This window comes from Pristis pectinata, chromosome 4 (assembly GCF_009764475.1).
Source record: "Pristis pectinata isolate sPriPec2 chromosome 4, sPriPec2.1.pri, whole genome shotgun sequence".
Taxonomy (NCBI): domain Eukaryota; kingdom Metazoa; phylum Chordata; class Chondrichthyes; order Rhinopristiformes; family Pristidae; genus Pristis; species Pristis pectinata.
The window spans coordinates 120,087,068-120,104,635 of record NC_067408.1 but is presented as its reverse complement, the minus strand read 5'-3'; the positions used below and the strand labels follow the sequence as shown (position 1 = coordinate 120,104,635).

The 17,568-nt window shown below is 45.3% G+C and overlaps 1 protein-coding gene across 8 annotated transcripts in view; it reads left to right on the top strand.

The window, feature by feature from the left end:
• LOC127569332 (homeobox protein PKNOX1-like) overlaps nt 1–17,568 on the top strand; it is a 137,719-nt gene that overhangs the window by 106,487 nt on the left and 13,664 nt on the right. For all 8 annotated transcript variants that reach the window (XM_052013872.1, XM_052013866.1, XM_052013871.1 and 5 more), the window contains 2 exons: nt 1,536–1,612; nt 14,788–14,963. In XM_052013872.1, the coding sequence (XP_051869832.1) occupies nt 1,536–1,612; nt 14,788–14,963 (253 nt within the window). The remainder of the gene's footprint in view (nt 1–1,535; nt 1,613–14,787; nt 14,964–17,568) is intronic.

The following is a 17,568-nucleotide window of genomic DNA, read 5'->3' as shown; positions in this document are numbered from 1 at the left end:
CATTCCAAAGACGTACGGGTTAGGAAGCTGTGGGCATGCTATGTTGGTGCCGTAAGCGTGGTGACGCTTGCAGGCTGCCGCCAGAACACTCTACGCAAAAGAAGCATTTCACTGTGTATTTCGATGTACATGTGACTAATAAAGATACCTTAATGTTGTTGCTTTATTCAAGAAGGGAAATAGGAATAATCCTGGAAACTATAGACCAGTGACTCTCACATCAGTGGTAGGGAAGTTACTGGAGAGGATTCTTAGGGATAGGATTTATGAGCATTTGAAAAACCATGGCCTAATTAGGGACAGTCAGCATGGCTTTGTGAGGGGCAAGTTATGTCTTACTAACTTGATTGAGTTTTTCGAGGAGGTGACGAAGGTGATTAAAACAGAACATTACAGCACAGTACAGACCTTTCAGCCCACGATGTTGTGCCAACCTTTTAACCTACTCTGAGATCAATCTAAGATAAATCTAACCATTCCCTCCCACATACCCCTCTATTTATCTATCATCCATGTGCCTCTCTCTCTTAAATGTCCCTAATGTATCTACCTCTACCAGCACCCCTGGCAGCGCATTCCACACACCCACCACTTGCTATGTAAAAAAACTTAACTCTGATATTCCCCCCTGTACTTTCCTTCAATCACCTTAAAATTATGCCCCCTGGAGAATTAGGAGAAAATTTCAGAGACTGGGCCTTGGCATCTGAAGGCAAGGTTGACCAATTTGGACCGTATCAGATTCCAGAGATGAGCTCATGGAGGGATTTAAAAATTAAGGATAATAATTTTAAAAATAAGGATAAGGGTGCATGGCAGAGAGATCCCAGCATTTTAATGGTTTCCTTCCTAAGGTGATACTTGTACAAACATCCCACGATGTATCTTTCATTTTGCAGATCAGATAATAAGATAAGATAATTATTTATTAGTCACATATACATCGAAACACAGTGAAATGCGTCTTTTTGCGTTACTGCGAATGTGCTGGGGGCAGCCTGCAAGTGTCACCACTCTTCCGGCACCAACATAGCATGTCCACAGCTCCTAACCTGTACATCTTTGGAATGTGGGGGGAAACTGGAGCACCTGCAGGAAACCCACACAGACACACGGGGAGAACGTACAAACTTCTTATAGCCAGCAGTGGGAATTGAACCCAGGTCACTGGTGCTGTAATAGCGTTACGCTAACTGCTACACGACTGTGCCGCCCACGTCCCCTTTCTCACTGGACTATTGTGCTGATGAGTTGGAATGATTTATATCATTAAAGATGCTACAAAGTGCAGGCAGTTGTATTTATTTCCTTGCAAGGTGTTCATTTTATTATTCATGCAGGAAAATATTTCATGCAACAAATGGAAGTATAGGAGCGAAGGTTGTCATGTTTGTTAGTTTTATAGAGACATTGAAGTCCAAATTGAAATTCATACTCTAGTGTACAAATCTCCAAATGTTGCTAAAAGCCATCTGTTATATTTGAGATCTGCAACTGAACTGCCAGTAGTTCAATGTCTTTTTCCTGTCATCCAGCATCCTTATCCTACAGAAGACGAGAAGAGGCAAATCGCAAGCCAGACTAGCCTCACGCTACTCCAGGTCAACAATTGGTGAGTGAATTGTTTCAACTTTGTTAGACTTAATCAAATAGAGTGCCTGGTGTTTTATTAAACCTGCTCTCCTTATTAAAGCCATTGCACCCAATAACTAAACAACTCTATATTCATGTTATTCCTGGGTCATGGGAGTTATGCTTGGGAACAAGAGTTTTACCAGTTTTCATAGAATCCAGGATCCAAGGAGTAACACTCTGGAAGTACAGATCTATTCAAGGACCAACTTTGGGGGATGGTGTGGGAGGTGGGAGCATGGAGTTGAAAAGGGTCAGTGCAGGAGGCATGAGCTGGTGCCAGGGAATGTGGTTCAAGGAGCCAATGTGTTGGTATTTGACATTGGAATGAAGTGTTGTATGGTAAGGGAAAGAGGCTCATTAAAAAAGTAACATGAATTTTTTTTTGCATTAGTGCAAAGAAGGTAAAATGAAGATGGAATTGAAATATTAATGCTTTCAAATGGTTTGAAAGTAGCCAAAAGTGATTTGTGGGAATGGAATTGCTATCTGGAGGGTCTCACTTTATTGACATCACCAAAATGGAGAGCAGCTGAAGAAATTTAGAAAGTATTTGATGTCACAGAGTCATACAGCATGGAAACAGGCCATTTGGCCCACATCTATGCTGACCAGTTGACAGCCATCCATATTGACCCAATACTTGGCCATACCCTTCTATGCCTAGGTGATAGACCCTCTACAAACCTCTTACCCCTTGCCCTAAATCTGTGTACTCTTGTTTAATTCACCTCTGATTAGGGGAAAAGTTTCCTACAGTCCACTGTATCTAAACACTTCATAATTTTATATATCTCATTCATGTCCCCTCTTAACCTCCTCGGCTCCAGGGAAAATAGACCCAGCCTTTCTAGTCTCTCCTCATAACTGAAACACTCCATCCTAGGCAACATCCAAATGAATCTGAAGGAGCTCAGCAAATCAGGCAGTATCTGTGTAGGGAAATGGACAGTCAACATTTCAGGTTGAGTCCCTACATCTGGAATCATAGATATAACCATAGGCACTCACACGGGCCCTAGCTACGCCTGCTGTCTCATTGGCTATATGGAGCATTCTTTCTTCTAAACCTACTCTGGCACCACCCCCCAACTCTTTCTCCACTACATCGACAACTGCATTGGTGCTGTCTCCTGCACCCATGTGGAACTCATCAATTTCATAAACTTTGCCACTAACTTCCACCCTGCCCTCAGTCCAGATGAAGGGTCTTGACCCGAAACACCAACTCTCCATTTCTGTCCACAGATGCTGCCCAACTCGCTGAGTTCCTCCATTAGCCCATTTTTTGCATCAGATTACAGCATCCACAGACTTTTGTGTCTCCATTGTGATGAATTTCCTCTGCACCGTCTCCAATGTTATAACATAGAGTCATAGAGTAATACAGGATAGAAACAGAACCTTCAGCTCAACTGGTCCATGCCAACCAAGATGCTAGTCTAAGCTAATCCCTTTTGCCCTATTCGGCCCATATCTCTCTAAACCTTTCCTATCCATGTATGTGTCCAAAAGACTTTTAAATGTTATTGTATCTGTCTCAACCACTACCTCTGGCAACTCATTCCATATATGCACCACCCTCTGTATAAAGAAGTTGCCCATCAGGTTTCTTTTAAATCTTTCCCCTCTCACCTTAAAAATATGACCTCTAATCTTTGATTCCCTTTCCCTGGAAAAAAAACTGTGTGCATTCACCCTGCCTGTGCTCCTCATGATTTTATACACCTGTCAGTGCTTTATAAGGTCACTGCTCAGTCTCTAATGCTCCAAGGAATAAAGTCCTAGCCTGACCAACCTCTCCCTATAACTTAGGCCCTTGAGTCCTGGCAATATTCTTGTAAATCTTCTTTGCACTCTTTTCAGTTTAATGACATCTTTCCTATAACAGGGTAACCAAAACTGTACACAATACTCCAGATGCTGTTTCACCAGCATCTTGTACAACTGCGACATATGATAGATAGATAAGATATATACCTTTATTAGTCACATGTACGTCGAAACACACAGTGAAATGCATCTTTTGCGTAGAGTGTTCTGGGGATAGCCCACAAGTGTCGCCACGCTTCTGGCACCAACATAGCATGCCCACAACTTCCTAACCCGTACTTCTTTGGAATGTGGGAGGAAACCAGACCACCCAGAGAAAATCCACCCAGACACGGGGAAAATGTACAAGCTCCTTACAGACAGTGGCCAGAATTGAACCTGGGTCTCTGGTGCTGTAAAGCATTACGCTAACCGCTACACTACCATGCCATCCCAACTCCTATATTCAGTGCCCTGACTGAAGGCCAGCATGCCAAATGCCATCTTCACCTGTCTACCTGTGACACCACTTTCAGTGAACAATGTACTTGCACTCCTGGGTCTTTCTGTTCCACAACACTCCCCAGGGCCCTACTGTTCACTGTGAAAGTCCTACCATGGTTTGACTTCCCAAAATGCAACACATCTTTCCTATAGTGTGAAGACCAGACCTATATGCAGTACTGCAGCTCAGGTCTGACTAATGTTTTATAAAGTTGAGGTTGACCTCCCTATTTCTGTATTCAGTGTCCCAACTAATGAAGGCCAATATCTCATTTGCATTCTTAACCACGTTATTTACATGTGTTGCCACCTTCAAGGGTCTTTGGACTTCGGGTGTATTGAAGTTCCTCTGTTCCTCAATACTCCTTAAGATGCTGCCATTCATGGTGTATGTCCTAGCCTCACTGGTGCTCCCAAAATGCATCACCTCACATTTACCTGGATTAAGATCCACCTGCATTCTGCAGCCCATTTCTTCAAACCAACAATATCACCTTGTAGCCTGTGTACCCCAACAACTCCACCAATTTTCACATCATTTGCGAGCTTATTGATCATGCCTCCTACAGCCACATCCAAATCATTCACATTTATTATAAAAAGCACCAATTCCTGTGCAACACCACTAGTCACAGGTATTTAATCTCAAAAACAACCCCCAATCTTCACCCTCATCCTTCCTATCTGGATGCATCACAGCTTGGTATGGCAACTGCCTTGCCTGGGACCGCAAGAAACTGCAGAGAGTTGTGGACACAGCCCAGCACATCATGGAAACCAGCCTCCCCTCCATGAGCTCTGTCTACTGTTCCTGCTGCCTCGATAAAGCAGCCAGCATAATCAAAGACCCCACCCACCTGGGTCATTCTCACTTCTCCTCTCTCCCATCAGGCAGAAGATACAAGAGCCTGAGGGCACATACCACCAGACTCAAGGACCGACTCTATCCCACAATGATAAGACTATTGAACAGTTCCCCTATACGATGAGATGGACTCTTGACCTCACAATTGACCTCGTTATGACCTTGCACCTTATTGTCTACCTGCAGTGCACTTTCTTGTTGTGACACTTTACTCTGTATTCTGTTATTGTTTTTACCCTGTACTGCCTCAATGCACTCTGTACTACCTCAATGCACTGTGTAATGAATTGACCTGTATGAACAGTATGCAAGACAACTTTTTCACTGTACCTAGGTACAAGTGACAATAATAAACCAATACCAATACCAGTCTATGATTGCCAAACCAATTTAGTATTAAATTTACCAACTTCCCCAGGATCCCATGGGCCCTCATCTTTTGGACCAGTCTCCCTGTGGGACCTTGTCAAAGGCCTTACTGAAGACTATGTAAGCCACATCTACTACACCATCCTAATCAATACACTTTTGTTACCTCTTCAAAAAATTCAATCGGGTCAGACAGGATCCACCCTTGACGAGGCCATGCTGCCTATCTCTGATTAATCCCTGCATTTCCAAGTGATCATTAATCCTGTCCCTTTGAAATGTTTCCAATAACTTCCCTGCCACTGATGTTAGGCTTCCAGATGACATGAAGCTGGGTGGTGTTGTGGATAGTGCAGAAAGTTGTTGTAGGTTACAACAGGATATAGACAGGATGCAGAGTTGAGCGTTCAATCTGGAAAAGTGTGAAGTGATACATTTTGGACGATCGAACTTAAAGGCAGAGTACAAGGTTAATGGCAGGATTCTCAGCAGTGTTAATGAACAGAGGGATCTTGGGGCCCACGTCCATAGATCCCTCAAAGTTGCCGTGCAAGTTGATAGGGTAGTTAAGAAGGCGTATGGTATGCTGGCCTTCATTAGTCAGGGGTTTGAGTTCAAGAGCTGTGAGGTAATGTTGCATCTCTGTAAAACTCTGGTTAGACCACACTTGGAGTATTGTGTTCAGTTCTGGTCACCTCATTATAGGAAGGATGTGGAAGCCTTAGAGAGGGTGCAGAGGAGATTTACCAGAATGCTGCCTGGATTAGAGAGTATGTCTTAAGAGGATAGGTTGAGCAAGCTAGGGCTTTTCTCTTTGGGACATAGGAGGATGAGAGGTGACTTGATAGATGAGTATAAGATTATGAGGGGCATAGATAGAGTGGACAGCCAGCACTTTTCCCTGGGGCGGCAATAGCCATTACCAGAGGACATCTGTTTAAGCTGAGAGGAGGAAAGTTTAGGGGAGATGTCAGAGGTAGGTTTTTTTACACAGAGAGTGGTGGATGCCTGGAATACACTGCCAGGGGTGGTGGTAGAGGCTGATACAACAGGGACATTTAAAAGGCTCTTAGATAGTCACATGGATATATGAAAAATGGAGGGTTATGCACTGTGTAGGAGGCAAGCATTAGATTGATCATGGAGTAGGTTTATATAGGTCGCCACAAGGGCCCGTACTGTGCTGTACTGTTGTAAGTTCTATCTGTAATTACCAGGCTTTTCCCTGCTGCCTTTCTTGAAAAGGATTGTTTTCTCTGGAGGGTAAGAGGCTGATAGAGGTTTTTTTTTACACGAAAATTGACTTTATTCATAATAAAAGAAAAACTATATACTATAATAAAACAGTGCAAACCTTTACATTCATGTACAGATCAATTATTAGTGTTACTATTTATACAAACCACAGTACCGATGCCACTCATGTGGCTCCCTGGGGTAATACCCCAATCCCATATTTACAATCTTTAAGGGACTTCCTCACCTGACTCTGCCCCTCCCTCTCCTGTGGCAGAAGAACCCTAAACTGTCGTCCTTCCCCACCGAGCCCTTGCGTTGGCTGCACCCAGCTTCAGTGCGTCCCTCAGCACGTACTCCTGCAGCCTGGAATGTGCCAGTCGGCAGCTTTCCCCTACGGACATCTCACAGTGCTGGGAGACCCTGATAGAGGTTTATAAAATTATGAGAGCCATAGATAGGGTTGACAGCCAGAATCTTGTTCCCAGAGTAGAAATGTCAAATACTAGAGGACATAGCTTTAAGATGAGAGGGGGAAAGTTTAAAGGGCAAGCTTTTTACACAGAGCGCAGTGGGTGCCTGGAATGGGCTGCCAGGGGAGGTAGTGGAAGCAGATACGATAGTAGCATTCAAGAGATTTTTAGATAGACACATGAATATGCAAGGAATGAAGGGATATGATCATGTGCGGACAGAAGGGATTAGTTTAATTTGACATTGTACGTGGTATGATATATCTAATGTTAAAAGGGGACCACATTTGCCAGTCATCCAGTACCTCACTTGTGTCCAGAGGAGATTTAAAAATCTCAGTCAGAGCCTCTGCAATCTCTTCACTCATCTCCCGTAGCAGCCGGAGATAAATCTCATCCGTTCCTGGAGATTTATCCATCTTTAAGCTCACTCAAACATTAAATACCTCTATTTATGAACACCTACACTAGAATACCTCCTTCCTCTTGGCTGAATCCTTCAACTACAAATTCAGGAGGCATGGTATCCAGGGAAACTTGGATGTGTGGATTCAGAATTGGCTTGCCCATAGAAGACAGAGGGTGGTGGTAGATAGAGTGTATTCTGCCTGGAGGACAGTGACCAGTGGTGTTCCGCAGGAATCTGTTCTGGGATCCCTGCACTTTGTGATTTTTATAAGTGACTTGGATGAGGATGTGGAAGGGTGGATTAGTAAGTTTGCAGATGACACAAAGGTTGGTGGTGTTGCGGATAGTGTAGAAGGTTGCTGTAGGTTACAACAGGACATTGATAGGACGCAGAGCTGGGCTGAGAAATGGCAGATGGAGTTCAACCTGGAAAAGTGTGAAGTGATACACTTTGGAAGATCAAATTTGAAGGCAGAATACGAGGTTAATGGCAGGACTCTTAGCAGCGTTGAGGAACAAAGGGATCTTGGGGTCCATGTCCATAGATCCCTCAAGATTGCTGCGCAGGTTGATAGGGTTGTTAAGAAGGTGTATGGTGTGTTGGCCTTCATTAGTTGGGGTACTGAGTTCAAGAGCCATGAGGTAATGTTGCAGCTCTATAAAACTCCGGTTAGACCCAACTTAGAGTATTCTGTTCAGTTCTGGTCGCTTCATTATAGGAAGGATGTAGAAGCTTTAGAGAGGGTGCAGAGAAATTTTACCAGAATGTTGCCTGGATTGGAGAGCATATCTTATGAGGATAGGTTGAGTGAGCTAGGGCTTTTCTCTTTGGAGAGCAGGAGGATGAGATGACTTGATAAAGGTGTACAAGACAATAAGAGGCGTAGATCGAGTGGACAGTCAGAGGCTTTTTCCCAGGGTGAAAGTGGCTAACAGGAGGGGGCATAATTTTAAGGTGATTAGAGGAAGGTATAAGGGGGATGTCAGAGGGAAGTTTTTTGCACAGAGAGTGGTGGGTGCATGGAACGCACTGCCGGCAGAGGTTGTGGGGGCAAATACATGAGGGACATTTAACAGACTCTTAGATAGCCACATGAATGATAGAAAAATGGAGGGCTATGTGAGAGGGAAGGGTTACATAGATCTCAAAGCAGGACAAAATGTCGGCACAAACATCATGGACCGAAGGGCCTGTACTGTGCTGTAATATTCTATGTTCTGTTTCCGTTGTGAATACCACTGAAAAGTATTCATTTAGGACCTCACCTGTACCTTCTGGCTCCACACACAGATTGTCCCTGTTGTCCCTAATAGGGCCTACTCTTTCCCTGGTTATTCTTTTATCCTTAATATACTTATAGAATATCTCCAGATTTACCTTAATCGTACACCAGTGACAGTTTGTGACCCCTTTCTACTTCCTAATTTTCTTTTAAGCACCTGCCTATACTTTTTATGGAGACACAAGAGACTGCAGATGCTGGAATCTGAAGCAACAAACAATCTGCTGGATGGCTTTATACTGGCTATATCTCCTCTCCACTGTCAGTCCTGCTGCAGGATTTTGACCTGAAATATCAACAACTCTTTTCCCCCCCACAGATGCAGTTTGACCCACTGAGTTCATCCAGCAGATAGTTTGTTGCTCCTGAACTGTTTATATTCTTGATGGGCTACGCCTGTCTGTATTTCCATAGAACCATAGAACAATACAGCACAGTACAGGCCCTTCGGCCCACCATGTTGTGCCGACCTTCAAACCATACCTAAGACCATCTAACTCCTTCCTCCCACATATCCCTCCATCTTAAATTCCTCCATATGCTTGTCTAACAATCTCTTGAACTTGACCAATGTATCAGCCTCCACCACCACCCCAGGCAGCGCATTCCATGCACCAACCACTCTCTGGGTGAAAAACCTCCCTCTGACGTCTCCCTTGAACTCTCCGCCACCCCCCCCCCCCCCCCCCCATTACCTTACAGCCATGCCCTCTTGTATTGAGCATCGGTGCCCTGGGAAAGAGGCGCTGGCTGTCCACTCTATCTGTTCCTCTTAATATTTTGTACACCTCTATCATGTCTCCCCTCATCCTCCTTCTCTCCAATGAGTAAAGCCCTAGCTCCTTTAGTCTCTCCTCATAATGCATACTCTCCAATCCAGGCAGCATCCTGGTAAATCTCCTCTGCACCCTTTCCAACGCCTCCACATCCTTCCTATAATGAGGCAACCAGAACTGGACACAGTACTCTAAATGTGGTCTAACCACAGTTTTGTAAAGCTGCATCATTACTTCGCGGCTCTTAAACTCGATCCCACGACTTATGAAAGCTAACACCCCATAAGCTTTCTTATCTATCCTATCCACCTGTGTGGCAACTTTCAGTGATCTGTGGATATGAACACCCAGATCCCTCTGCTCCTCTACACTGCCCAGAATCCTGCCATTTACCTTTTATTCCACCTTGGAGTTTGTCTTCCAAAGTGTACCACTTCACACTTCTCCAGATTGAACTCCATCTGCCACTTGTCAGCCCAGCTCTGCATCCTATCAATATCCTTCTGTAAGCTTCGACAGCCCTCCACACTATCCACAACACCACCGCTCTTTGTGTCATCTGCAAACTTGCTAACCCACCCTTCCATCCCCTCATCTAAGTCATTAATAAATATCACAAAAAGTAGAGGTCCCAGAACCGATCCTTGTGGGACACCACTGGTCACAGCCCTCCAATCCGAATGCACTCCCTCCACCACAACCCTGTGCTTTCTACAGGCAAGCCAATTCTGAATCCACACGGCCAAGCCTCCCTGGATCCCTTGGCCTCTGACCTTCTGAAGAAGCCTACCATGCGGAACCTTGTCAAATGCCTTACTAAAATCCATGTAGACCACATCTACTACACTACCCTCATCAATCTTCCTGGTCACCTCCTCAAAGATCCCTATCAGGCTTGTGAGGCAAGATCTTCCCTTCACAAATCAATGCTGGCTATCCCTAATCAGTCCATGATTCTCTAAATGATCATAGATCCTATCTCTTGGAATCCTTTCTAGCAGCTTACCCTCCACAGACGTAAGGCTCACTGGTCTGTAATTCCCTGGACTATCCCTACTACCTTTTTTGAATAAGGGGACAACATTCGCCACCCTCCAATCCTCCAGCACCATCCCCGTGGACAACGAGGACTCAAAGATCCTAGCCAATGGTTCAGCCATCTCCTCCCTAGCCTCACGAAGCAGCCTGGGGAATATTCTGTCAGAACCCGGGGACTTATCTCTCCTAATATTTTCTAACAGCTCCAACACATTCTCTCTCTTGATATCTACATGCTCTAGAACATTACCCTCACCAACACTGTCCTCAGCGTCATCAAGACCCCTCTCCTTGGTGAATTCTGAAGAAAAGTATTCATTGAGAACCTCACCCACTTCCACAGCTTCCAGGCACAGCTTTCCACCTTTGTCTTTACTCGGACCTACCTTTACTCTAGCCATCCTTCTGCTCTTCACGTACAAGTAAAAAACCTTGGGATTCTCCTTAACCCTACTCGCTAAAGCCTTCTCATGTCCCCTTCTCACTCTCCTCAGCCCCTTCTTAAGTTCCCTCCTTGCTACTCTATATTCCTCACGAGCCCTGTCTGATCCTTGCTGCTTACACTTTATGTATTCTGCCTTCTTCTTCCTAACTAGTTTTTCCACCTCTCTTGTCACCCACGGTTCCTTCACCCTGCCATTCCTTCTCTGCCTCACCGGGACAAATTTATCCCTAACATCCTGCAAGAGATCCCTGAACATCAACCACATCTCTATAGTATGTTTCCCTTTACCTCCATATACTTCCTTTTCCCTTTTCATCCATTCCTCGATATCCCTTGACATCCAGTTTTCCCTGAATTTAATACCCTTTGCTTTCACCTTTACAGGAACATGTTGGCTCTGACCTCTTGCTATTTTCCTTTGCATGCTTCCCACTGTGCAAACAGATGCTCCCAGTCTACCTTTGCTTGATCCTGTTTTAATGAAAATTTGCCTTCCCTCAATGTAAGTCCTTTATAGCTGATTCAACCATATGCTATCTCAATAATGCTCCCTTACTGACAATTCCTCCAAGTGACCAGCTACATTGCCCAAGACAAGATTCAGTAATGCTCCTTCCCTCATTGCTCTATCTACATACTGTGTCAAAAAGCCCTCCTGTACTCACCTCAAAAATTCCACCCCCTCTGAGCCTTTTATGGTAAAGCCACCCCAGTTAATATTTGGGCAATTGAAATCCCCTAACACATATAAGGGCAGGAGAATGAGGGGAGATCTTAGGAACATAGAAACATAGAAAAACTACAGCGCAATTCAGGCCCTTCGGTCTACAAAGCTGTGCTGAACATGTCCCTACCCTAGAAATTACTAGGCTTACCCATAGCCCTCTATTTTACTCAGCTCCATGTACCTATCTAACAGTCTCTGGAAAGACCCTATCGTATCCGCCTCCACCACCGTTGCCGGCAGACCATTCCACGCACTCACCACTCTCTAATTAAAAAACTTACCCCTGACATCTCCTCCATATCTACTCCCCAGCACCTTAAACCTATGTCCTCTTGTGGCCACCAATTCAGCCCTGGGGAAAAGCCTCTGACTATCTACCCGATCAATACCTCTCATCATCTTATACACCTCTATGAGGTCCCCCCTCATCCTCCGTCTCTCCAAGGAGAAAAGGCCGAGTTCCCTCAACCTGCTTTCATAAGGCATGCTCCGCATTCCAGGCAGCATCCTTGTAAATCTCCTCTGCACCCTCTCTATGGCTTCCACATCTTTCCTGTAGTGAGGCGACCAGAACTGAGCACAATACTCCAAGTGGGGTCTGACCAGGGACCTATATAGCTGCAACAATACCTCTCAGCTCCTAAATTCAATTCCCCGATTGATGTAGGACAATACACCATATGCCTTCTTAACCACAGAGTCCACCTGCACAGCCGCTTTGAGCGTCCTATGGACTCGGACCCCAAGATCCCTCTGATCCTCCACACTGCCAAGTGTCCTATCATTAAGACTATATTCCACCAACATATTTGACCTACCAAAATGAACCACTTCACGCTTATCTGGGTTGAACTGCATCTGCCACTTCTCAGCCCAACTCTGCATCCTATCTATGTCCCTCTGTAACCTCTGACAGCCCTCCAAACTATCCACAACACCCCCAACCTTCGTGTCATCCACAGACTTACTAACCCACCCCTCCACTTCCTCATCCAGGTCATTTATAAAAATCACAAAGAGTAAGGGTCCCAGTACAGATCCCTGAGGTAAACCACTGGTCACCGACCTCCACTCAGAATACAACCCTTCAGCAACACTCTTTGCCTTCTGTGGACCAGCCAGTTCTGGATCCACACTGCAATGTCCCCTTGGATCCCATGTCTCCTCACCTTCTCCATAAGCCTCGCATGGGGTACCTTATCAAACACCTTGCTGAAATCCTATACAAAATTATGAGGAGTATAGATAGGGTGAATGCATGCAGGCATTTTCCCCTCAGGTTGGGTGAGACTAGAACAAAAGGTCATAGGTTTAGGGTGAAAGATGAAATATTTAAGGGGAATCTGAGGGGGAACTACTTCACACAGAGGGTGGTGTGAGTGTGGAACGAGCTGCCAGCGGAAGTGGTGGATGCGGGTTCAATTGTAACATTTACAAGAAGTTTGGATAGGTGCATGGATGAGAGAGGTATGGTGACCATGGTCTGGTTGCAGGTAGATGGGACCAGGCAGAAAACCAGGCCGGCATGGACTAGATGGACCGAAGGTCCTGTTCCTGTGCTGTAGTGCTCTATGACTCTTATATAACCACATATTTGTTACATCTCTCTGCCATTGGCCTTCATATCTTTTCCTCTATATCCTGTTGACTATTGGAAGGTCTGTAATACACCTTCAGCAAAGTGACAACACCCTTTTTGTTCCTAATCTCTATACTCATGCCTCATTTGAGGTACCTTCTAGGATATCCTCCCTCAATACCAAAGGACTTTAGGAAATTAATCTCTGAAACTATGGGGTATTGTAAAAGCTGTAATTATTTGTAGTTGTCACTGAAGTGACATTGTGGTGGAGGGGTGTGAATTGTGACTGGGAAATAATGTAGATGGGGCAGAGAAAGGCTAATGAGGTTATCAGGAAACCTTTGGAGGCTGATGCTTTTTTGTTGAAAAGATAAAATTGTGGGTATGTTTTAACAAGTTGTCAGGCTTGAAACGGCTTGATAGAGTAAATGAAGGGAAGATGTTTTTCTTTGTGGGAAGACCAGAACTATGGGTCATAAATGTAAAACAGGCATTGATATGCAGCAGGGTATTCAGGAGAATATACCAAATGAGTGGTGAGAATTGGAAATCACTGTCAGGTGGAGTAATTGATACAGACAGTGGAGATGCCTTGAGGAAAAGAAAGATGTGCACATAAAGGAGAAAGGAACAGGAAATGTGATGAAACTGTGAAGAGGCATAGTCTAGGTGACCTGTTCCTGCACTGTGCAATCTATGCAAATACAAAGATAAACTTGTTAAATGTTGTGCAGTTTGGAGATGGTGTCGATCAGCAAGGGTGGGATGTGGACAACGGTGGACTGAACAGATGGAGTGTTGAATAGAATGCCAGCCAGGACAACATTGCAGTAATTGGACGGTGGGGACTGACACAGTTTCATCAGGATTGGATTGCACTGAGTTCTATGTTAAAAATTACAGTGTTGTTGCCCCTGTTTTTCTTGTGTTGCCCCTAAATTTCTTCTTCTTAGGCAGTCCCACAGGATACAGGAATACTTGCTTCCACTCAGTTTTGTGCGTTCTGAGATGGCCAATATGGGGACCACAGACTGTTCCAGAGTGGGGCAGGAAGGAGCTGTCAGGATGGGTGGAGTGGTAGGTTGTGAGGTGGTTCACTTCTGCTGCTTATGCAGGGTTTAATGAATGGCCTCAAAGTTCTCAACACCATCCCAAATGCTCCTCCATTTTGAGTGGTCATGGGCTAGAGGTTCTCGGGTGTCATTACATACGTTGCTCTTCTTCAAGGAAGCTTTGAGCATATTCTTGAGTGTTATTCTCTGTCTGCTTGGTAATCTCCCATGACAGAGCTAGGAAGAGAGTGTTAGTTTCAGGGGAATGGAGTCAGGCATGTGAACAATGTGGCCAAGCCAGCACAGCTGACTGAGAGTAAGTAGGCCTTGATGCTGGGGATGTTGGCCTAGGAGAGCATACTGTTGTTGGTTTGCTTATCCTTCCAGTGAATGTGGAGGATTTGGCAGGGAAGGCATTGGTGGGTTTTGATAGCCTTGAGGCCTGCTCATGGTAATCCAGGTCTCAGAAACAAAGAGGAGGCAAGGGTCACTGCTACCCAATAAAGAATGAGTTTTATGCCAGATCTGAGGGCTTGATCTTCAAACACCCTTTTCTCTACTGAACTGTCCCATGTTTGACTACAGGTTCATCAATGCTCGAAGGCGGATATTACAGCCCATGCTTGATGCCAGCAATCCAGACACTCCACCCAAGGCCAAGAAGATCAAGACACAAAGTCGGCCGGTGCAGCGATTCTGGCCCGATTCCATTGCAGCAGGAGTGGCTCAGCAGCACGTAGCCAGTATTACCGTGTCAGACAGTAAGTCAGTGACAAGATGAAGAGATTCTCTGGAATGGAAAACAATGCAAAAGATGACAGAGGTTAACAGCTCAAGTTACTGCAGAGTGGAGCCATGCCTGATAGGCCTACTGATATTGTCAGTGTGATGAGTGGCCGAGAGTAGGTTGGTCTTAACTCAGCCTGCTGCTGTTTCTGCAGACACTTTGTCTCGATGCTCAGTTTATAATTCAGAAGATTGTTCTCCCTGCTGTAATGAAGTCACTTGTGATGGTTTCATGCATACTGTCCCCTGACTTTTAGTGCTGCTGGTCTCCCACTCCCAAGGTTGACCGGTGACCCACCCTGTTGCCAGGGTGGGAACCACAGTCTCTTCCACAGTCCCCACACTACCTCTGCCCTATAACCTTCTCCTCCTCTGTAATCCCACAGGTGTGAAGAATTAGTGCAACTGATGAGTGCAGTGAATGGATCTTTACAGAAGTCATAGAGTCGTACAGCACAGAAACAGGCCCTTCAGCCCACCATGTCCATGCCCACCATCAAATACCTACCTATATTAATCCCATTTCCCACTGCTTAGTCTGTAGCCTTCTATGCATCAGAGTTTCAAGGTACTTCACAAATGTTCCTGCCTCCACTAACCCCTCAGACAGTACATTCCAGATTGCCACCACACTCTGGGTGAAAAAATTCTTCCTCAGATCCCCTCTAAGCCAAATCCCCTAAGCCTGTGCCCTCTCACAGTAGACAACATTGCTATGGCAAATATTTTCCAAATATCTGCCCCTCATAATTTTGTATACCTCCATCAGGTCACTTCTCACCTTCGGATCATTCAGGAGACTGAGGGGTTGATAGACAGAAGTTGCAGGAGGCAGGTAGCTGGGTGACCGGCAGGAGAGAGAAAGGGAATAGGCAGTCAGTTCAGGGTACCCCTGTGGCCATTCCCATCAATAACAAGTGCATCATTTTAGACACTGTTGGGGGGAATGACCTACCAGCCATCAGGTCTCGGGCATTGAGTCTGGCTCTTTGGCTTAGAAAGGAAGTGGGGAGAAGAGGCAAGCGCTAGTGATAGAGGATTCATTGGTTAGGGGAGCAGACAGGAGGTTCTGTGGACAAGACCGAGACTCTCAGATGATATGTTGGCTCCCAGGTGCTAGGGTCAGAGATGTCTCAGATCAAGTCCATAGCATTCTTAAGGGGGAGGGGGAGCAGCCAGAGGACGTGGTACACATTGGTACCAATGACGTAGGCAAGAGGGGTGATGAGGTGCTGCAGTGAATTCAGGGAGTTAGGTGCTAAGTTAACAGACAGGACCTCCAGGGTGGTGATCTCAGGATTGCTACCCATGCCACGTGCTAGTGAGGCAATAAATAAGAAGATAGTGCAGTTTAACCCATGGCTAACCAGATGGTGCAGGAGGGAGGGCTTCAGATTTTTAGATCATTGGGCTCTCTTTCAGGGCAGGTGGGACCTGTACAAATAGGATGTTTGCACCTGAACTAGAGGGGGAGCAATATCCTTGCGGGAAGGTTTGCTAGTGCTGCTCAGTGGGGGGGAGGCGGTGGTTGCAGGGGGTGGGAACCAGTGGCAGGGCAGCAAGTGGAGAAGCTGTGGGGAGAGTAGGTGTTAAGACTACAAGCAAAGATGGAAACCAAAAGGTTGAACGTGGTGAGACTAATGTTCTGAGTTGCTTCTATTTCAATGCAAATATTGTAGGTAAGGCAGATGAACTTAGAGCATGGATCTGTACGTGGAATTACGATGTTGTAGCCATTAGTGAGACTTTGTTGCAGGAGGGGCAGGGCTGGCAGCTCAATGTTCCAGGGTTCCGTTGTTTTAGACATGATAGAGGGGGAGATATTAAAGGGGGAGGGGTGGCATTAGTCATCCGCGAAAATGTCACGGCAATGCTCAGAGGACATACTGGAGGGCTCGACTACCAAGGCAATTTAGGTGGAACTGAGGAATAAAAATGGATGACCACATTAATAGGACTATATTATAGACCTCCCAATAGTCAGCAGGAATTAAATGAGCGAATTTGTAGAGAGATAGCAGACAGTTACAGGAAATATAAAGTTGTGATAGTAGGTGATATTAACTTTCCACATTGACTGGGAGTCCCATACTGTAAAAGGACTGGATGGGATCGAGTTTGTCAAATGTGTTCAGGAAAGTTTCCTTAATCAATATGTAGAGGCCCCAACAAGAGAGAGTGCAAAACTGGATCTCCTCTTAGGGAATGAGACAGGGCAGGTGACAGAAATGAGTGCAGGGGAACACTTTGGATCTGGTGATCATAATTCCATTAGTTTCAAGATAATTATGGAAAAGAATGGGACTGGTCCTGGGGGTTAGGTTCTAAATTGGAGGAAGACCAATTTTGCGGGCATCAGAAGGGATCTGGCAGGTGTGGATTGGGATAGGCTGTTTTCCAGCAAAGAGATGCTTGGTAAATGGGAGGCCTTCAAGAGTGAAATATTGAGAGTACAGAATCTGTTCATTCCTATTAGGATGAAAGGCAAGGCTAACAGCTTTAGGAAACCTTGGTTATCGAGGGATATTGAGGCCCTGGTAAAGAAAAAGGAGGAGGTGCATATCAGGTATAGGCAGATAG